General features: G+C 58.2%; 3 protein-coding genes across 3 annotated transcripts in view; 2 read left to right on the top strand and 1 right to left on the bottom strand.

The window, feature by feature from the left end:
• Positions 1–6,867, top strand: part of Stab1 (stabilin 1) — a 30,490-nt gene extending 23,623 nt beyond the window's left edge. The window contains exons 47-69 of the mRNA XM_047531431.1: positions 112–189; positions 283–429; positions 882–1,022; positions 1,106–1,165; positions 2,021–2,197; positions 2,279–2,365; positions 2,474–2,623; positions 2,724–2,780; positions 2,870–3,071; positions 3,676–3,825; positions 3,911–4,015; positions 4,182–4,289; positions 4,372–4,565; positions 4,669–4,813; positions 4,890–5,023; positions 5,108–5,273; positions 5,348–5,457; positions 5,548–5,667; positions 5,745–5,894; positions 5,964–6,068; positions 6,151–6,297; positions 6,384–6,500; positions 6,590–6,867. Coding sequence (XP_047387387.1) covers positions 112–189; positions 283–429; positions 882–1,022; positions 1,106–1,165; positions 2,021–2,197; positions 2,279–2,365; positions 2,474–2,623; positions 2,724–2,780; positions 2,870–3,071; positions 3,676–3,825; positions 3,911–4,015; positions 4,182–4,289; positions 4,372–4,565; positions 4,669–4,813; positions 4,890–5,023; positions 5,108–5,273; positions 5,348–5,457; positions 5,548–5,667; positions 5,745–5,894; positions 5,964–6,068; positions 6,151–6,297; positions 6,384–6,500; positions 6,590–6,646 — 2,907 coding nt within the window. The 3' untranslated portion in view covers positions 6,647–6,867. The remainder of the gene's footprint in view (positions 1–111; positions 190–282; positions 430–881; positions 1,023–1,105; positions 1,166–2,020; positions 2,198–2,278; positions 2,366–2,473; positions 2,624–2,723; positions 2,781–2,869; positions 3,072–3,675; positions 3,826–3,910; positions 4,016–4,181; positions 4,290–4,371; positions 4,566–4,668; positions 4,814–4,889; positions 5,024–5,107; positions 5,274–5,347; positions 5,458–5,547; positions 5,668–5,744; positions 5,895–5,963; positions 6,069–6,150; positions 6,298–6,383; positions 6,501–6,589) is intronic.
• On the bottom strand, positions 6,651–15,455 carry Nt5dc2 (5'-nucleotidase domain containing 2). Its single transcript, XM_047531432.1, has 14 exons — positions 15,144–15,455; positions 11,000–11,184; positions 10,732–10,806; positions 10,406–10,461; positions 10,228–10,321; positions 9,943–10,071; positions 9,770–9,830; positions 9,592–9,694; positions 9,404–9,505; positions 9,105–9,186; positions 7,458–7,544; positions 7,239–7,379; positions 7,104–7,168; positions 6,651–7,013 (listed from the first exon to the last, which is right to left on the bottom strand). Exons 1-14 carry the CDS (start codon positions 15,373–15,375, stop codon positions 6,752–6,754), a joined length of 1,674 nt encoding a protein of 557 aa, XP_047387388.1. The 5' UTR covers positions 15,376–15,455; the 3' UTR covers positions 6,651–6,751.
• Positions 15,456–18,050: 2,595 nt separating this feature from the next.
• Positions 18,051–19,897, top strand: LOC124969205 (small integral membrane protein 4). The gene is made up of 2 exons (XM_047532056.1): positions 18,051–18,424; positions 19,552–19,897. Exons 1-2 carry the CDS (start codon positions 18,274–18,276, stop codon positions 19,620–19,622), a joined length of 222 nt encoding a protein of 73 aa, XP_047388012.1. The 5' UTR covers positions 18,051–18,273; the 3' UTR covers positions 19,623–19,897.

The following is a 19,897-nucleotide window of genomic DNA, read 5'->3' as shown; positions in this document are numbered from 1 at the left end:
TTTGGTTGGTTTGGTCTCAGAGTTCAGTTCTCCCAGGAGATCCATGGAAGCCCCAAATTGGTCCCAGGTTGCTATTCTTCCATTCAAGCTGCCCTCCCCGCACTTTCACAGGAATACACGGAGCTCAAGGGAAACGGGCCTTTCACAGTCTTCGTTCCACAAGCAGATTTAATGACCAACCTGTCGCAAGTATGCAGTCCCAAGAGTGAGGTCAGGGAGGGATGAGTACTCATAGGCAGAGGTGGGACTATGGCCCCTACTTCCCTCCTGACTCTATTCTAGAATGAGCTGGCTCGGATTCGTGCAAATCGCCAGCTTGTGTTTCGCTACCACGTGGTTGGCTGCCAGCAACTTCGGAGCCAGGAGCTGCTGGACCAGGGATACGCCACAGCGCTCTCTGGGCACACGCTGCGCTTCAGCGAGAGGGAGGTGAGCCCCACTCCATCCCACCCCCCATAGGGTCGACCCCCAGGCTCAGGATTGGACCCCTTTCAAGCCAGGGCCTGTGTCCTGCTGCCACTTGCTTAAGACTCAGTCAGCCGGCACTTCAAAAAGACGGAGATTAGCCCAGCCTGGTCCTTGCCTACCCTCTACCATGACCTGCTCTAGGCCCCAGCACTCTGGATCCTAGCTGGCCTTGGTGCCATTCTTCTACCCTGCTGTGGGTCTTTGGCGTTTGTCCCTAAGGGCGGTGAGCCCAGCACCCAGCCTTGACTCCACCCGTGGCTCCGCCCACCTTCAGCCTCAGTCCCAAACTCAGGACTCGCACACAGACTTGCCCAACCCAGGCCCGCCCAGGCTCCACCCACAGCTCCAGAGCAACCCGTCAGCCGCTTCATTCAGCCCCAGGCCCGCCCCCATTCAACCGTGCCCGCCCCCAGGGCAGCATTTATCTCAACGACTTTGCGCGTGTGGTAAGCAGCGACCACGAAGCAGTGAACGGCATCCTGCACTTCATCGACCGTGTCCTGCTTCCGCCAGACGTACTACACTGGGACCCCGATGCTAGCCCGATCCCTCCGGTAGGCCTGGGCACTGGCGTGGGGGCTGGGGCTGGGATCCTCCCTTCCCTCCCGACCAGCTGCTCATGAGCCCCTTTCTGCAGAGAAATGTCACCAATGCCGCTGAGAGTTTTGGTTACAAGATCTTCAGCCGCCTTGTGACGGTACTGATCCCACTTTGTGCGCGCGTGCCCGTCAGCGTGTGTATGTGTGCAACAGTGTGTAGGCTTTCCTTCCTCTGAGAATGACAAGGCCTGCTAGAAGTCCCTTGTACACAGAACACGCCTGTGTGCAGGAGCTTCCCAGTGTGGACCCATCTGCGCTGTGAGCCTGCAGACCTGAGACGTGTGCACACTCAGGGTACCTGCAGGTGTGACTACGTGTAGTAGTCCCCACTTTGGGCATTTTCAGTTGACTATGGTCAAATGCAGTCTAAAAATATTAAATGGAAAATCACAGAAATAAGCAACTCAAATGTTGTCTTTTGGTTTTTGTTTTTGTTTTTGGTGCTGGGGATTGAACCCAGGGGCATTTAACCACTGAGCCACATCTGAAGCCCTTTTTTGTATTTTATTTAGAGACAGGGTCTCACTGAGTTGCTTAGGGCTTCACTAAGTTGCTGAGGCTGGTTTGAACTTGTGACCCTCCTGCCTCAGTCTTCTGAGCCAGTGGGATTACAGATGTGCACCAACACATCTGGCACAACTCATAAATTTTAAGTAACTTATCACAGTGGAACAACTGTTCTGTTATTCATCTCTTGCTGTGCCTAGTTTACAAATTAAACTATCACTTATGTTTCAATGAAAACGTATACATAAGATTCAGTACTATTCCTGATTTTAGGTATCGGCTGGGGTCTTGGACTGTCTGTCAACCTGGGATGGCTACAGCTTTGGGTGGCTAGTGGGAAGGCTGCCTGGCCCAGGTCTCTGGAGCCCCTTCTTGGTCTTTGAACTAGCCTCCAGTCTCTACCTCCACCCATCTGTGATAGCCGCACCTCTGTTCTAACTCACCAGGTGGCCGGCCTCTTGCCCATGCTTCGCGATGTGTCCCACAGGCCCCTCACAATGCTGTGGCCCACAGATTCTGCCCTGCAAGCCCTGCCTCCTGATCGGCAGGCCTGGCTATACCATGAGGACCACCGTGACAAGCTGGCAGCCATCCTGCGTGGCCATGTGATCCGCAATGTCGAGGTGGGTACAGCTCCAGAGCTCGGTTCCCCTGCCTGCAGCTCAGCCTGCCTGCACAGTTCAACTCTGGCTCCATTTGTTCAGGCCTTGGCATCTGACATGCCCAACCTTGGTTCACTCCGTACCATGCATGGGACCCCCATCTCCTTCTCCTGCAGTCGTGCCCGGCCTGTGAGTCTGGGGAGGGGGCTTGGATGGGGGAAGCACGGGGAGCAGAGGGGCTGCAGTAGGGCTACAGTGGCCCTGTGACTCCATGTATTCCAAACCCTCTACCTGCAGGGTGAGCTCATGGTGGGTGAGGATGATGCCCGCATTGTGCAGCGGCACATGCCCTTTGAAGGTGGCCTGGCCTATGGCATCGACCAGCTGCTAGAGCCTCCTGGCCTCGGCGCCCGCTGTGATCGCTTTGAAACCCGGCCACTAAGACTGGTGAGGGACGCCACAGACCAGAGGTGGATGGGCAGGGGCTCGAGCCTACCTGTCTTGTGCACCCAGCTCACTTTGTGGTATTGGCCTCCACCCCTTCCAGAAGACTTGCAGCATCTGTGGGCTGGAGCCACCTTGTCCTGAGGGCTCATGGGAGCAGGTAAGGAGCTGGGGGCCAAGTTGGGGAATGGGCAAGGGACAGAAACCACCAAGTTCAGACTGTCTGTGGCCTGACTCTTCTTGGCCCAGGGCAGCCCTGAGACCTGCTGGCGCTACTACTCAAAGTTATGGTCAACCCCTTCACTGCATTCCTTGGCGCTTGGCAACATCTGGGTGCGGCCCAGCTTCTGGAGCCATCCCCAGGGCAAGAGCAGGGGCTGCCACCGCAACTGTGTCACCACCACCTGGGTGCCCAGCTGCTGCCCCGGTCACTATGGCAGCGAGTGCCAAGGTGCGTGCCTCGGGTTGCAGATGGTGTGGTCTGGCTCCTCCAGCAAGGACAAGACTCTGGCCATCATGCCTGGGAAGGGTATCTCAGTGCTCCAGGGTAGGGGAGGTCTGGATCCTGAGAGATTTTACTAGAAGAAATGCTCAAAGAACTGGGGTGAGCCTGGTGTGGTGGCTCCTGCCTGTAATCCCAGCATCTCAGGAGGCTGAGGCAGGGGGATTGCTAGTTCAAAGCCAGCCTCAGCCACTTAGTAAGGCCCTCAGCAACTCAGCAAGACCCTGTCTCTAAATAAACTATTAAAAAGGGCTGGGGATGTGGCTCAGTGGTTAAGCGCCCCTGGGTTCAATCACCAGTACCCACCGCCCCCACCAAAAAAAGGTGGGGTGGGGTGGTGTGTAGAGGGCACAGAACCTGGTGGGCAGTGCTAAAGGGTCTGAATGGTCTCTAGGGGCCTAGAAGTTTCTCAGCAGCATGGGGATGAGTGCATTGGTGCTTCTTGAGTCTTGGCTGCTGCAGGCTGGGGGGCGGATGCGTAGGGCTGGGCTGCGTGGGTGGTGCTCTGTGAGAGCCCCTGGCCTCACCTCTCTTCTCCCACCTCTTCCTCCAGCTTGCCCTGGCGGCCCCAGCAGCCCCTGTAATGGTCACGGCGTGTGCCTGGATGGCATGAGTGGCAGTGGGCAGTGTAGATGCCATTCAGGTTTTGCAGGGACAGCCTGTGAACTGTGTGCCCCGGGTTTCTTTGGACCCCATTGCCAAGGTGGGCCATCCTTGCCCCGCCCTGCCCCGCCCCGCCCCCTTGGCCTGCGTGCCAACCTTCATCTTGTGCTTGCCCCTCTCTCCAGCCTGCAGCTGCACCTCCCACGGCCGCTGTGATGAGGGCCTGGGGGGTTCTGGCTCCTGCTTCTGTGACGAAGACTGGACTGGGCCACGCTGTGAGGTGCGGCTGGGTGAGTGGCACTCATGCCTGGGTCCCCCTGCACTTGAACCCACCCGCATGCACAGGTGCATATGGCACTACACACTCGGGTGGAGGCACTGAGGATGGGTGGGACAAGTGGGGGCAAAGAGGGCAGCTTCTGACCCGGTCGTCTGGGGACGGGCCCTGGGGGACAGAGCTGCAGCCCGTGTGTGCCCCACCCTGTGCGGCCCAGGCCATGTGCCGTGCGGGCAACGTCTGTGAGTGCCGCCTGGGCTATGAGGGCGACGGCCGCGTGTGCACAGGTAAGCAGGTGGCCGAGGAGGTACAGGAGGGAGGCCGCCTTCCCCCAGGCACCCGGCTCACCTCCTCTCCCCTGCCCCCCAGTGGCCGACCTGTGCCGGGATGGGCACGGTGGCTGCAGCAAGCATGCCAACTGCAGCCAGGTGGGCACAGTGGTCACCTGTGTCTGCCTGCCCGACTATGAGGGTGATGGTTGGAGCTGTCGGGCCCGCAACCCCTGTGCGGATGGCCACCGTGGTGGCTGCAGCGAGCACGCCGACTGCCTCAACACGGGCCCGGTGAGCAGGGCTGGGAGCCAAGCAACTGGGGGAGGTGGGGGGAGAGGCTCCACCGGTTTGCTCCCAGTCTCTGAAGGACACCTGCTGTTGTCCCTGCCCCCAGAACACACGTCGCTGTGAGTGCCACGCGGGCTATGTGGGTGACGGACTGCAGTGTCTGGAGGAAGCCGAGCCGCCTGTGGACCGCTGTTTGGGCCATCCCTTACCCTGCCACACAGATGCTGTGTGCACTGACCTACATTTCCAGGGTGTGTTCCCCTGCCCCTCCTGGCACCCTGCTTTATTCCCGAGCTGCAGCCAGCTGACCACATACCCTCCTTGCAGAAAAGCGGGCTGGTGTCTTCCACCTCCAGGCCCCCGGCGGCCCTTATGGCCTGAACTTCTCAGAGGCTGAGGCAGCCTGCGGGGCCCAGGGAGCCGTCCTTGCTTCGCTCTCTCAACTCTCTGCTGCCCAGCAGGTATGTGGGGCTCAGGAGTTGGAGCTAAGCCCAAGGGCCCTCCAGTTGGGCCTTGGGTCTCAGCATCCCCTCCTGCCACTACAGTTGGGCTTCCACCTCTGTTCTGTGGGCTGGCTGGCCAATGGCTCTGCTGCCCACCCTGTCGTCTTCCCTGCGGCTGACTGTGGTGATGGTCGGGTGGGTGTCGTCAGCCTGGGTGGCCGCAAGAACCTCTCGGAGCGCTGGGATGCCTACTGTTACCGCGTGCGAGGTGCGTCCATCCCCAGCCCCGTGCCCTGCCCCTTCCCACCAATCCACGGAGCCACTGACCTGCCTTTCCTGCAGATGTGGATTGCCGATGTAAGGCCGGCTTTGTAGGTGATGGGATTAGCATGTGCAATGGGAAGCTGCTCGACGTGCTGGCTGCCACTGCCAACTTCTCCACCTTCTATGGGGTGTGCAGGGGCCCAGCCTGGGCGGGGCGTGGACAGTTGGGATCCCTAGAGAGGGAGCCTGCCTACAGCCCTCTCTCCCCACTCTCCCAGATGCTGTTGGGCTATGCCAATGCCACCCAGCGGGGTTTTGACTTCCTGCGCTTCCTGGATGATGAGCTCACCTACAAGACACTCTTTGTCCCTGTCAACGAAGGCTTTGTGGACAACATGGTAAGAGCAGGGCCATGGCTCAGCGGGGTTTGCTCCCTCTGGCTGGCCCAACTCAATAGGTCTTGCTCTATCTGCAGACACTGAGTGGTCCAGACCTGGAGCTGCACGCTTCCAATGCCACCTTCCTGAGCACCAACGCCAGCCAGGGGACCCTGCTCCCTGCCCACTCAGGTGTCAGCCTCGTCATCAGTGATGTGGGCCCTGGAAACAACTCCTGGGCTCCTGTGGTGAGTCTGGCCCCTGCCCCGCCCTATCCAGGCCTCACTCACTGCTAGGCTTGACTGGTCTCCCTGCAGGCCCCAGGGGCAGTTGTGGTTAGCGGTGTCATCATATGGGACATCATGGCCTTCAATGGCATCATCCATGCTCTGGCCAGCCCCCTGCTAGCGCCCCCTCAGCCTGTGAGTACCAAGAAGGGGAAGGTGGGGCTGCGAGGGGAGGGCACAGTTCTGGCCGGGTCTGTGACATTCCCCTTGTTTGCAGGGGGCGGTGCTGGCACCCGAGGCCCCGCCGGTGGCAGCAGGAGTTGGGGCCGCGGTGGCTGCTGGAGCACTGCTCAGCCTGGGGGCCGGCGTGCTCTACCTCCGCGCCCGAGGCAAGCCCGCAGGCTTTGGCTTCTCTGCTTTCCAGGTAAAGCCTGGGGCTGCCGGGGGCTGCCGGGGGCGGGGTCCCCTGATCCTGCTCCAGACCTTCTCCACTTACCACTGGTCTCCCAGGCGGAAGACGATGCTAATGACGACTTCTCCCCATGGCAAGAAGTGAACAGCCCCACCCTGGTGTCTGTCCCCAACCCGGTTTTTGGCAACCACGATGCCTTTTGTGAGCCCTTTGATGTGAGTATGGGCAGGGACCGTGCCAAGGAAGCGGGCTTGGGGCCTGGGGCCTGTTCTTGGCCCGTCACCAGACAGCCTTCCTGTCCCAGGACTCGCTCCTGGAGGACGACTTCCCTGACACCCAGAGGATCCTCGCAGTCAAGTGACAGGCCGAGACAGGCACGTGGAGGAAGGAGGCACCTTTATTGCTTGTCTGGCTGGATGCCCAGAGTGGATGGGACTGGGGGGTCTGTCCTGCAATAAATGTGCGCTCAGCGGATGTGGGCCATGTCGCCCAGGAAGGGTGTCTTCATGCAGCCGGTGCAGAGCTGGTCCATCCAGAGCGGCGCCTCGTGCTGCAGAGGTGTGCGACGCGGGTAGAAGGTGAAGTCCACGCGGTAGTTGAGCAAGCAGCTCAGGGAGGCCATGTAGAGGTCGGAGAAGCGCACGAGGCGCCTGGAGAAGTAGGTGGGGTTGTGGAAGGTGCGGAAGATGCTCCCAAACTGAGCGTTGAACAGAGCCTTGGTGATGCACCTGGGGAGGGCGACGTGGGGAACTTGAGGGGTGGGCGGAGGCTGAGCCCGCCAGGCCGCCGGCCCACCCGGCCCGCCCCACCCTGCTCACCTCAGCTCCTGCCGCTCCTTCATCCAGGCGGCCAGCACCTGCCGCGACTCTGCGTCCTGGTAGGTCTGGGACAGACAGTATGGTGTGGGTGCCCAGGAAGCTGCCCCGGGACCCTCCCCGGGGCGGCCCACGCACCTGCATGCGCTCCAGCAGCCCCGTGAGCGCCTGCTGCCAGGTCAGCGAGTGCATGTACTGCTCCGTGTTGATGATGCGGATCTCGCGCTCCAGCTCGGGGATGATGGCGCCCGTGCGCCAGCCGTGCCGCAGCATGAGATCCTGGGGGCAGGGGGACGGGCCTCAGCGCCAGCTGGGAGGACGCCCCTGCCCCCCGGAATGCAGCCCTGTCCCCCTCACCGCTAGGTCACTGTAGAGGTGGTCTCCAAAGTAGAGCACGCGGGGGCCACGCCATTCCGTGAGGCGCAGGAAGTCAAAGAGGTTTCCCTGGGGGTGCAGAGGGCCTGCTGAGCCAACCGTGCTCCCGCGGGGCTGCCAGCGCCAGGCCTCATCCTCCGCCAGCCCTCTCAAATCCCCACAGGCAGCCAAATCCAGCAGGATGCAGGGCTGCCCTTTCCCGTGGCCTCCGGCCCTGCAGCCTTCATCCCCCACCCTCGCTTCCCCCCAGGGAGGGCTCCCATAGGCTGGGCATGCCCCGAGCCTCAAGGGCCTCCCTCGCTGTGGCCTCTCACCCACCCCCACTAAGGATCAAGCCCTTGTTTGTGAGAACAGAGCCACAGGGAAGGCCCCACGCCCTAAAGCAAAGGACCCTAGAGTCAGTCTTCACCGGCTGCCTCGGCCCAGAGGGACCCAGTGGACCAATGGCAGAGCTTACTAGCAGGTCATTGGCTTCGCCTGCCCCAAAGCTGGAGGAAGCTGGAAACAGGCCCCAAACTAGGGAAGCTCCCAGGGGAGGCAGAAACGGGGGACCAGAGCTGGCCCCACCTGGGGCAGGAGCCACACCCCAGAGTGGGACTGTTGGCCTAGTCTGCATCCATGAACCTTAGAGGGATGGACACAGTGGGGGACAGGTGGCTATGGAAGAACTCAATTGAGGAGCAGGAGGACCAATGAGCATGTGTCCCTGGACCAAGAGAGAATCTTGAGGGGCAGGAGATGAAGAAGAGGCAGAGAAAGGGGCTGAGGGCGGGAACCAAGCATCTAATACACACAGCATTAGGAAACCTCAGAATGTCAGGCACAAGGAAACGTCTGGTAGCCGCACAGGTGCCTGTCCTCTGAGGCCACAGCCAGGTGCTAGAACAAGGGAGAGGGTCACACTTAAAGCTCAGGAGATGGGCCTGAGGGGTCATGGAGAGCTGGGGTGGAGGAGGGCAGGAAGTGGAGCAGTAGACAAGGGTGGAAGTGCAGCCTGCAGGCCCGAGCACCTCAACGCTGCTTCCTGGCCGACTGCCGGCTTCCCCGCAGCCTTTGGAACCCCCACCCCTAAGAAGACCAGCTCAGCCAGGATTTCCACATTCCAGCCAGGGCCAAACGCCTTAATCTCCTCCAGTTCACAGGCACCCAATGCCCCAGCCTAGCTGTTCTTTCTTTCTAGTCAGATGGGAAAGGGGTCTCCCCAGAGTTCATGTGAGCTTCCTCCACTGGCCAGGCTCAGGGACCCTCACCACGCTGGCTCTGCCTGCAGCAGAGAGCTCAGTCTCAACTAGTTACAGTGCCGTTCACCAGGCACTTGGTGATTGCAGGGCATCCTAAGGGCTTTGTGCCACAATTCAAATCCTGCCACAGAGGTCTTTCAGAGACGAGGAGAGCAAGGCATAGAGGTGACTGGGCCAGGCTCCCTCTGCTACTGAGTGGAGCTGGAACTCAAACCCAGGCACCAGGACCCAGAGGCCAAGTGCTCCTGCCACGTTGCCCAGTGGCACTGGTTGAGGCTGCTCAGGGCACAGGGCTGTGCCTCATTTGGAGTCCGCCTCTGCACAGCCTGCGTCCTTGAGTAGAACCTGTCCCCAGCAGGAGCTGCTGCTCCCCCAAGACCGTCCTCACCTGCCGATAGATCTTGCCCTTCTCCAGGCGGGTGATCCTGTCCCAGTGGAGTGAGCCTGTCTCATCAAGTTTCCGGAAAGGCCTGGGTGAGGGCAAAGGGCTTGATTTCCATCTGTGGCAGTGCCAGGGCTGGGCACCTCCCTCCTCTCCTCTCTATAGACCCGTCTACTCAAGTGGGCCACATGCTGGTAAGGGGGTGTCCTCATCCCTGGGGCACCGAGCAAAGGCCAGTCTGGCTTTGGGCCTCTGCCCCCTCACTCGGGGGGGGGGGGCCCATCCCTTCACCCCCAGGCCCATACTTGCGCCGGTCAGTGAAAAAGCTGGGTTTGTCCGCCTGGACGATAACCACGTCAAAGAGCTGGCGCCAGTCAGGACCCACCATGTGCCGCATTCCCTTGTCCCTGTGCAGAGGTGGTACAGCTGCAGGCCTGAGGGTGGCGTTGCGTCTGTCCCCCCGCCCCTCCTTCCAAAGCGGGGCTGGACTCACACGAAGCTGAAAGGACTGTTGGTGATGAGGAACAGCTGTTTCCCATGGGCCACCAGGCGGCTCAGGACTGCGAACGTTTCGTCCCCTCTCAGGATGTACTTCTCTGGGGGGGAGGTGGGTCTGTGAGGGCCCTGCCACCCTGCTCAAGCAGGCCAGTCAGGCTTCCATCCACCCTTACCCATGTCTCGCTCAATCCACTGGTACATGAGGCCCTTCACGTGCACGTCTCGAATGGCATCCTGGGGGAGTGCGGGGGGACAGTGAGGGCACGGCGGGGCCCAGGAGAGCCTGCCCTGTTGCGGTTGGATTTTTGCCTTCATGCCACCTGAGGGGCAGGCCCAGCACCCTCACCGTCACGTCCTTGTAGAGGTGTGTTTGGTCAAACTCCAGGCCGTGGGCCAGGAAGTGGTCCACCACGCAGGACAGCAGCGCCATCTCTGGCAGCGAGAAGATGTCCATGAATTGCTTGATGGAGGGGCCCTGGAGAGGGGACCACATCTGAGCCACCCCTCTGGCTCCACCAGCCCCAGCACTGGAGACGAAGGTCTCCAAATCTGCCTTGGGACACTGGGAGAGGCGGCATCGACAGCAAGCCCCCGACCTGGGCTGCTCTGGGTCGTGGTGGGGGAGGAGTACCTTGCCATAGAAGCCGCTCATCTGGTACAGGGGGATGTGCTGGGTGCCTCCATATAGGTCGACCACCTCCTCATCGGGCACAGGCTTGAGGCCCCTGAGTCAGCATACAGATGCCATCACACCAGGCCCAGGGGGCAGTGCGAAATGGGGGTGGGACGAAGGCAGAGCCAGCACTAACCTGTAGGCAGTCCCGAGCTGGACGTAATGGAAGGCATCGATCTTCATCAGAAGGCTCTGAGGGCACCCAGCGCGGGCAGGGGTAGGACCATGGTGAGAAGGTGGTTTTGCCATTGGACTTGGCCAGCCTCTTCTAGACCCCACGTCAAAGCCTCCATTGGATGGTACCAAGGGGGTCAGGTACATGACCAAGAGGAAGTGGCAGCTTTGAGGTCAAGGGGGCGGACCGATAAGGAAATCCTCCTCTAAGAAAGAGGGTGGCTACGGAAGCAGGCTCAGGGCACATCTACTCAGGAGGGACCAGGAGGTCCCCATCCAGCCACTCACCTTCTGAATGTCATAGTGGAGGCCACGGATGGCGAAGCTGGGGTTGTAGTCGTACTTCCGAATCCCCTCTGGGTACTGGTGGGCAAACAAACGTAGACTAGGCCTAAGCCCGTGGCACTGCTGGCTCTGCTGGCTGGGCGGCCACTTCGGGATCCATCTAGCCACCTGCGCCCAGGGGATCTGAGGAGCCCCATGACCCAGCCTGGGGCTTAGGTCAAGCTGGGCCCTACTGGCCTTCAGGGCCTGGGCACAGGGCTCCTGCACTCACCTTGTAGTGCTCAATCAGGATGTCCCGGGCAGCATTGAAGATCTCGGGGTGCAACGCGTCTGCATACTGGGCGAGTGTGTAGTCGTAGTCAAAGCCGTAGACCTCGACATCACGCAGGCTGATCTCATTGTTGGCGTAAATGGCTGCTGGGTTCAGGAGGCTACAGACCTCAGGAGGCAGGAGGTCTAGAGGAAGGAGACACAAGGAAACGATCATGGCAGTGGCAAACGGTTCCTCGATACTCTGCAAGCACCCGACCCCTTAAGCCTCAAGAAACGTCCCACAGTGGCAACCCTTAGCCCAGTGATCCAGGTGGTCAAACTGAGGCTCAGAGAGAAAAAAATCACCCAGGGTCCTATACTTGGGGTAAGGCAGTGTTATGGTTTAGAGATGGGGTGTCCCCTGTTAATGCAGGAATATTCAAAGTGAAATGGTTAGGTTATGAGGGCTATGACCTAATCAGTCCACGGTAACTGTAGGCAGGTGGGGCTTGGCTGGAGGGCGTGGATCCCTGGGATGTGCCCTGGAAGAGTGCACCTTCCCGCAGCCCCTTCTCCCTCCCTCCCTCCCTCCTTCCACTTCCTGACCACCATGTCCTCCTGCCATGAGGCTCTGCTTCACCTCTGAAACGGTGAGCACCAATAAACTTTTTCTCCTTTGTTTTTGACACTACGGATTGAACCCAGGAGTACTTAACCACTAAACCACATCCCCGGCCTTTTTTATATGAGACAGGGACTTCTAAGTTGCTCAGGGCCTCAGTAAACTGCAGAGGCTGGCTCTGAACTCATGATCCTCCTGCCTCAGCCTCCCAAGCCCCTGGGATTATAGGTGTGCGTCACCATGGCCAGTATCCAAGTTGTTCTTGTCAGGTATTTTGGTCACAGTGATGCAAAAGCTAACTAAAACAGGTGGAGCTGGCAGCGGGCTGAGCCTACGGTTGAAGCTCCTTCCCTGTGGTTATACCATCACCTGCAGCCCACCAGGTGCACTGAACCTGTTCCTCCTCCTGGCTTTCACCATTAAGCCCCACCAGAAATGTGGCTGAGCCAGAAGCTGGGCAGCACCAGCAGACAGGCAGGGGGGACTCCACTCCTCAGGCTGGCTCCAAAACCTGTTCAGGAGCACCACTGTCGGTCCCTCTGCCCTTCTCAGCTGTCTGGGGTCTCATCTCCCACTTCCTGAGGGGCATCAGTGAGGGCAGCATGTAGGGGCATGACCCAGCTGTCTTGGCGTGACTTGGGGGCTGAGGCCGCGGATGCGCTTTCCACCTTGTCCAGAACTGGGGTTGGAGCTTAGGATCTTTAATGGGTGAGGAGCCCCTCTGCTGCTCAGACAACCCACTCTGAGCACCTGTCACAGTCCAGGGAACAGGCCCCTCTAATCGGATTTCAGCTGCCTGCCAGCTCACATAATGACATTCCCTGGATTTAGCCAGGGAACATTGCTAATTACGACAGGCGGGACAGGCGGGACGTGCGATGTTGGGTTCTGGGCCATTATCCAGGCTGCTCCCTTCTGGGGATGTGGTCATGGTCACCCCAAGCCTCTGGCTGCTCCCAAGGAACTGAAGTTGGCTCTCAGGCCCACATCAGGGAGGGCCCTGTGCGGAGCAGGCTCCAGGGTCCCAAGCTCTCCTGCCTTGGCTGCCCCATCTGTACAACGGGGAAGGTGCCTGGAGAAAAGGCAAATGATGGAAAGGGCATGGGCTCTGAGGCCGGTTGGACAAGATCAGCACCCCTACCCTGGCTGTGACTTCAGGAATGTCACCCTTGGGCCTGTTTTGTCTCTAAAAGGGGAATAAAAACTGTATCGACCTACTCTGTGCAGCATTCCTGCTCTGTACCCACACCCAGGCAGGATTCAGTGCCTCCCAAGCCCCTGAGACCATGTCCACATCTCTCTAGGGGCAGAGGTTACAGGGAAAGGGGAGCATTATAGGGGCACAGGGTAAGGACTCCCAGAAACTCAGGTCCAAGACTTCAGAAACCCGGTCTCAGCCTACGACCAGTTCCAATAATAAAACAGAAACCCCTGGTCCCACAGTAACGGCGGCCGGTGCACTCAAGAGGCAGACACCTCACTGATGTGCTCGGCTGCCCAGAGCATTTGCCTTGGAGGCTCCTTTGGAACACAGAGCCCCGCCTTCCACCCTTCTTTTGGAGTCAAGTGTAGGGCGTGGGTGTGGGAACAGGTGTGGCTGGTTCCTCTGGTGGCCCCAGGCCAGCACCAAGCAGCTGCTCCACAGATCCAAGTGTGGACGGGACACTCCACTTGGATGTGCATGAACACAGTTGACTATAGCCTCTGAGCTGCCCCTCACCTGGTGTCACTGGGACTCTGGGTCTCAACTGCCTACCTAGTGGGGCCTCACCTTCTCCTGGCTCTAAATTCCTGGGTACCAACTGTAACTACGACTCCTGCTGCATAAACCCCCTGGCTGGGAGGGGGCCTCCTGGGCAGTGCGACCCTGCGTAGGCAGAGCTCTGGCTAGGTTCGGGCTTTCACCTCTGCCCTTGGGGATGTTTCCCACTGGGGATGTTTTCATGATGGAAAGGGCATGGGCTCTGAGGCCAGTCGGACACCCTGGCTGTGACTTCAGGAATGTCACTCTTGGGCCTGTTTTGTCTCTAAAGGGGGAATAAAAACTGTATCGACCTACTCTGTGCAGCATTCCTGCTCTGTACCCACACCCAGCCAGGATTCAGTGCCTTCCAAGTCCCTGAGACCATGGTGGCCCCAGGGCAGCACCAAGTAGCTGCTCCACAGATCCAAGTGTGGATGGGACACTCCACTTGGATGTGCATGAACACAGTGCTCACTCTGGTGTTCACCATGACATGTGAGTGGAAGTGACCTTGCACAAGGGGAACTCGGGGTCTGTAAGGATATGAAGATGCAGGTGACTCCTGCAGGGCAACGCCCAGGAGATCCCCGCCTTTACTGCTCTACCTCTGAGGCAGATTTCTCAGCCACTCAGAGGGTCTTCTCTACATAGAGAACAAAGACTTCTGAAACAACACCCCAGGCCTGCCTGTCCACAGAGACAGATTCAGTCTTAGACCCCAAAGGCTTTAGAGCGACCACTCCACAAAGGCGCTAACTATTCTGTCTTCAGCTGGTCAAGAGGTGAGTTCTGATCACTCTCCAGGTTCCCATGAAGCTGGATTGGAAATCCCTGTCCAGACAGTTGGAACCTTCCAGACAGGGTCACTTTGTCTACCAGACAATGAAAGCCACCTCACCCCTGGGGGTTCCTCCGGAAGCTCTCCTATCCCTTCTTGGCTTGGTTCTTTCCAAGTCACCACAACACTATGACTGAGGAAACTGGAAGGTCTCGGAGGGTGAGGCTTGCTGAAGGCCATCCAGCTGGGTAATGATAGAGCCACTTGCCCGAACCACATCTGTCTGCTGCAAAGGCTGGATAGTGACCCACCCAGAGCAGTGGACAGATGTCCTGCACTCTCACTGGTGGCCCCAGCCTGTCCTCTCTGAGAGGGGCCCTCCAGCCTCATCAGTCCATTTCACAGAGGGAAAGGGAAGGATACGGGAGGGTAAGTGCCCTGTGCAGCTTGGTCAACCTGTAGCAACCCATGGGGATTCCAGGCGACTGAGGTGGGTGACTTAATCTGTTTCTCCAGCACCTTCCCGGCCCTTGCTGAGAGCGGGCCTGACCTCCAGCGCCAAACCAAAAGGTGCCTGGAAAGTTCGGCCCGTATCAGTTTAGGTCTGGAGGTCTCCAGGAGCCCGACTGGGCGAGCGCTGCTCGCGGGCTTTGTCCACAATACTCCCACCCCAAGGGTCGGCGGAGAACAAGGGATTGGGAGCACCCGGAGCACTCCCGCAGCGGTCCCCTGCGGCAAGCTTCGGGGCCGCACTTGCTGGCGGCCACTCCAGGTGCTCCAAGCCCCTGCAGACAAAGCTGGGGAATAAACCTCCCACCCTCCCCTGGGCCGTCTCGTTGAAGTCTCTACTGAAAAGCCCATCAGGTGTTGGGTCCCCGCCGAACCCCGAGGACCCCAGGAGCTGTGCCCCGGACCGCTCGAGGGCTGCGCCCCGGACCGCTCGAGGGCTGCGCCCGGGCTCTCCGACAGTCCACCACGCTGCAGCGACCCCAGCACTCGGTCCACCCGGGCTCACCCACCGTGCACCAGTCTCCGCATGTCCTGGTAACGAGCCCACAGGTGCTCGCTGAGCTCGGTGCCGCCGGCCGGCGCCGGGGAGGACGCAGAGCGCGGGGCTCCTGGGCAGTGAGGGCCAGGACCCGGCGGGCCGCAGCCAGGGCAGGAGGGTGAGGACGAGGCGGCTCGCTGCCCGCCGTGGCTTCCGCACAGCAGCCAGCGCCGAGCGACCGCCCGCAGCCCCACACCCGCCATGCCCCCCGCGCGCCGCCCGGGCTGCCCTCAGCCCGTCGGCCAGCCCGCCGCCCTCCGACTGCGCGCCCGCCACGGTGGCCGCGTGCTCCTCACGGCGGCGGGCCAATGGGCGCGGCGCGCGGAGCCCGGCTGGCCAATGGGCGCGCCACTGGGCCCGGGGGGCGGGAGGCCCAGGACGGGGCGGGGGCGGACCCGCGACCCCCTCCCCCAACTCTCCCGCCTGGCCGAGGGCTTGCGCCCCCCTTCGGTCGTCACCGCGGCGATGGCGGCTCCTTCTGTCCCCTCCCTGGGAAATCGGAGAGCCTAAGACCCGCCGTCCCCGCGAGGCTCCGGACGGCCGAGGCGCGGAGGGGAAAGGACGCGCGCGCGAGTTTACTCTGGCTCCCGGGTTCCCCGGATCCTTTCTTCTGGCCTCTGAGTCCTCCTGACCCCAGCGCCTCTTCTACTTTCCCGCAGTCCCTGAGTCTCCTGCCCCATGGCCTTGGTCCCCTGCTCCGATGCCAGACTGTCCGCTGACCGGAGCCCGGGCCGCTTCACTCACTTATCTAGCGGATAAAGAGCCCTTCCCGTGCGCTCCCTGCTGCCAGCCCCACGCTGGGTGAGTCCGCTGGACCTGCAGAGCAACCTATGTCCGCCGAGGCAGCCTCTTCTTTGTGCCGCCTCTGCTCAACCCAGGTGACCCCTTTTAACTGGTAACAGGATTCCTGGGCGTGAGCTTCGGGGCTGTGGGTCCGGGATCACTGCGCCCACCAGGTTCTGACCTTTGCTTGGCGATACCAGCCCGCCCCACTCGTGGTTGCTGGGGAGGCCCCCTCTTGAGATGCTCCAGTCGCTGGAGACTTTACAATGAAATTCCTTGGGAACACGCTCCACTTGCATTTTTTTCTACTCACATGTTTTCTGGGCCTGCAGGTGTACCGCAAGGAGGCCCACCCAGCACCCGTGGGCTCTGTTGGGTGATGAGCCTGCCAGCTGGATACATATTGTTTCCCCGGGGTGGCTCGCTGGGTTTAAGGTTGTGGGTAGTTCGACATTGCAGCCCTTGGGCTGAGGACCTAGTGTGCCAGGTCCTGGGTTGGGTGCTGGCAGGGATCGAGGCCTGAAGGTGAGCTTGGGGGAGGTGGTGGTCTGCACACGCCCCAGTGACCTAGGCAGGTGCTGAGAACCTAGCCACACGTTAACCTCCTCCATGCATGTAGAAATCCTGGGGGGTTCAGAGAAACGTGAACAGGGCTTGGGGATGTAGAGAGCTTATCTAACAATCATAAGGACCTGGGTTTGGTCCCTAGCATCTTAAAGGAAAGAAGAAGAAACAGAGGGGGAGAGAAAGAAAGGAAAGAAAAGAAACAGGAGCAAGCGCTAAGCCTTGTGTGCCCACTTCCTGGGTGGCCATCCAGGGTGGGTTGTACAGGAGGCAGCTAAATCCCTTACTGTTGCCCTGTAACCCTCTCTTAGGGTCCTGCTAAGCCTTGTGTGCCCACTTCCTGGGTGGCCATCTAGGGTGTGTTGTACAGGAGGCAGCTAAATCCCTTACTGTTGCCCTGTAACCCTCTCTTAGGATCCTGCTTGCACTTTCTCTTCTCATCACCAAGCTGCCTTTGGGAATTTAAGTTTTAATTGATTCTTTTAGATCTTCTAATATTCGTCTGCCTTGTCAAAGCTATTCCTCCAATTTTATCCGTAGGTGAGAGAGTGACAGCCTCGTCTGGTATTTCCAGCAAGCACAGTGATGAAGAATATAATGAGAGAATATAATGAATGAAGGCTCTGGGGTCAGAACTCTACTTTTTCCTGGCTTAATCTCTTTATTTAATTTCTCAGTTCACGGGATACATGTGAAGTGAGGACTCAGTAAATCATCATCATAATTCATATTAGATAGAGCTAATGTTAATTGATCAGTTACTATGTTCCAGATGCTATGTTCAATGCTTGTTACCTCACTAAATCTTAACAACAGCAAAGAAAGGCCCCTGTTTAATGAGTTAGGGAACTGAGGTACAGACCTGACTAAGGAAGCTCCTCAGCCATGCTCAATAACCATCGTGCCGAGTTGCGCTTATTGTGAATAAAGAGGTGATACAAGCCTGTAGTCCCAGCTACTGGGAGGCTGAGGTTGAAAGATTCGCTTGAACTCAAGAATTTGAGACTAGCCAGGACAACATAGCAGGAACCCTTTCTCCTTAACACCCGCCCCCCCCCCGCCAAAAGGTCATACATAAAAGACCTTCCATAAGTGCCTGTAAAGTGCCCATACAGGACAGCTTTAATTAATTTTAGGGTTGTCACAGACGCTTACAAACTTTTGTTGTATAAAGTTCCGCTTCCAACAGTTCATATCGAATTCTGTTATTTTAGAAGTCTGATCACCAATCATGTCCCTGAAATAAAAGCAAAGTGTTTCGTAATTGCATTTTAGAGTATGGTGCAGCACACTTATCAGTCCCTCACAGACTGTCACTTCTGTCAGGGTATTAGGAAAAAAGATGGCGGTGGCAGAGTAGGGGGCGCGGCGGTCTCCTCAGAGCTGGGGCCAGCACTAGGGAGGCCGTGGGGCCGGGCCGAGTCCACGCCACGTCGGAGGCTCCGCCCCCTGGGGGGCCAACCCCCCCGTCCAGTGCTGAGGCGCATGCGCCGGCTTCTTCAGGCGGGCTCATACTCAATGAGCACGCGCGCCTCTTCAGTAGCAGTTTGATTGGCAGAGCTGTGTAGGGCTCTAGGCCTGGAAGTCAGCTTCAGCTCCCAAGTCTGCAGCCGCCGGGCAAGTGACTCAACTTCGGTCACTCATCGCCTAGGTCGCCGGAGCCTAGCGAGGACGGGCAGGGCAGCTTCGACTGCATCCAGGCGCTTCAGTTGCACCTGGTTCCATCGCACCCCTATCCACGACCTCAGTCGAGCATGTTCTCCAGGGCCCAGGTGAGGCGAGTTCTGCAGTGGGTACCCGGGAAGCAGCGATTCGGCCTCTACAGGTTCCTGCCCTTCTTTTTTATCCTGGGAGGAACGATGGAGTGGATCATGATTAAAGTGCGCGTGGGCCAGGAGACCTTCTGTAAGTGAGGGTGCAGTAGCCTCCTTTTCCCTTCAGGAAGGCACGAGATGGCGGGGATCATTCCCGGGGTTTTAGATTGCAGATCGCTTATTCTACTTAGCGCCGAGCTGCTTTTTATTCTTGTCGGAAGGGCAAGCATGGTTCCATTCACCCGGCAGTCTTGAGTCAACTCCGACTGGACCCCGCCTACGGCGCCGGCTCTTCTGTGCGTCTTGCACATTGGCGCCCAGCCTTGGTGACCTTTCCTGAACTTTTCAAGCTTGTCCTTCACCCTTGACGTTGACCCAAGCCTAAGGAACAGGATTGCTCACAAGCAACAGGAGAGGGTGGATTCTGAGGATTCATGGAAATCCCTACTAACTGTCCTGTCCTCTCGGAACTCTTCAGCTCAAACCCTGGAGGGGGCGGACCTGCCTGGCAAATTACCACTGTCTTTAGAGGGCAGTCATTGGCACCAGGTCTTTGACCTGGGAGCAGATGCTCAGCACTGTGAAAAGAATGCCAGGCATTGCTTGACTGAGCACTATCTCTGGGCAGACTAGTTCTTTCACGAAATCTTCCCAACCCCTAGGTCCTTTCAGCTTTGTCCCTCTCCTTAAATAATATATCACTTATGAATTGCCAGTTCTTTCCCTCTGTCTTTTTTTTGGTGGTGTTCGGAATGGAACCCAGGGACTCACACAAGCTGGGCAAGCAGAACAGAAACCGTGGCAGAGGGCTGGGGAAGGAGCTCAGTAGTAGAGCGCTTGCCTCGAATGCCTGAGGCTCCCTGTTCAATCCCCGATACCACAGCAAAAAAAAATAAAAAATAAAAAAAAAAAAGGCGGGGGTCGGGGAGGAGTGAGGGAAGTCCTAAAACGTTGCTTAGAGATGGACCAGTACATGATTCTATCTTCGAAGACACTGATATTTAGCTTGTTATTTAAGTCTAGAACTCTTATATAAACATAGTCCTCATTTAACTCACTTTATTTTAAATTGTTATTTTGGCACTGGATTTTAAAACATCAGTGTTGAGATTCAGAAATAGGCAACAGACTTGAGACTATATATTGATTGAATTCCATCCGAGTATTTTTAATTCCTCAGTTTCTTAAAAGTCTAAGCGCAGTTTTTGTTTGATACAGATGATGTCTACCGAAGAAAAGCTTCAGAAAGACAGTATCAGAAAGGCTGGACGAACGCAGATGAGACTTAACTTCAGCAATCAATAAAACGAATATGAATTTCATTAGTTTTTTAAAAACTTTTATTTTTCATTAATTTTGTTTAAAAAAAAATTTTTTTTCATACATGTATATAGGGTAATAATGTCTGTTTCAATCTACCGTCCTTACCATCCCTGCCCACTCCACTCCTCCCTTCATTTTTTTCTTCTCCTTTAAAAATGTACTCTTCAGGGCTGGGGAGATAGCTCAGTTGGTAGAGTTGTGATGCAAGCATAAGTCCCTGGGTTCAATCTCCAGCACTGCA

This window comes from Sciurus carolinensis, chromosome 17 (genome assembly GCF_902686445.1).
Source record: "Sciurus carolinensis chromosome 17, mSciCar1.2, whole genome shotgun sequence".
Taxonomy (NCBI): Eukaryota; Metazoa; Chordata; class Mammalia; order Rodentia; family Sciuridae; genus Sciurus; species Sciurus carolinensis.
This window is presented reverse-complemented; position numbering and strand designations above follow the sequence as displayed.

Coding starts and splice junctions, on each gene's coding strand:
- LOC124969205 (XM_047532056.1), top strand. CDS start 18,274: ATGTTCTCCAGGGCCCAGGTGAGGCGAGTTCTGCAGTGGGTACCCGGG. Junction 18,425..19,551: donor CGTGGGCCAGGAGACCTTCT/GTAAGTGAGGGT, acceptor TGTTTGATACAG/ATGATGTCTACCGAAGAAAA.
- Nt5dc2 (XM_047531432.1), bottom strand. CDS start 15,375: ATGGCGGGTGTGGGGCTGCGGGCGGTCGCTCGGCGCTGGCTGCTGTGC. Junction 10,072..10,227: donor TGAGCGGCTTCTATGGCAAG/GTACTCCTCCCC, acceptor TCCCCTCTCCAG/GGCCCCTCCATCAAGCAATT. Junction 7,545..9,104: donor AGGGCAAGATCTATCGGCAG/GTGAGGACGGTC, acceptor CTGCACCCCCAG/GGAAACCTCTTTGACTTCCT.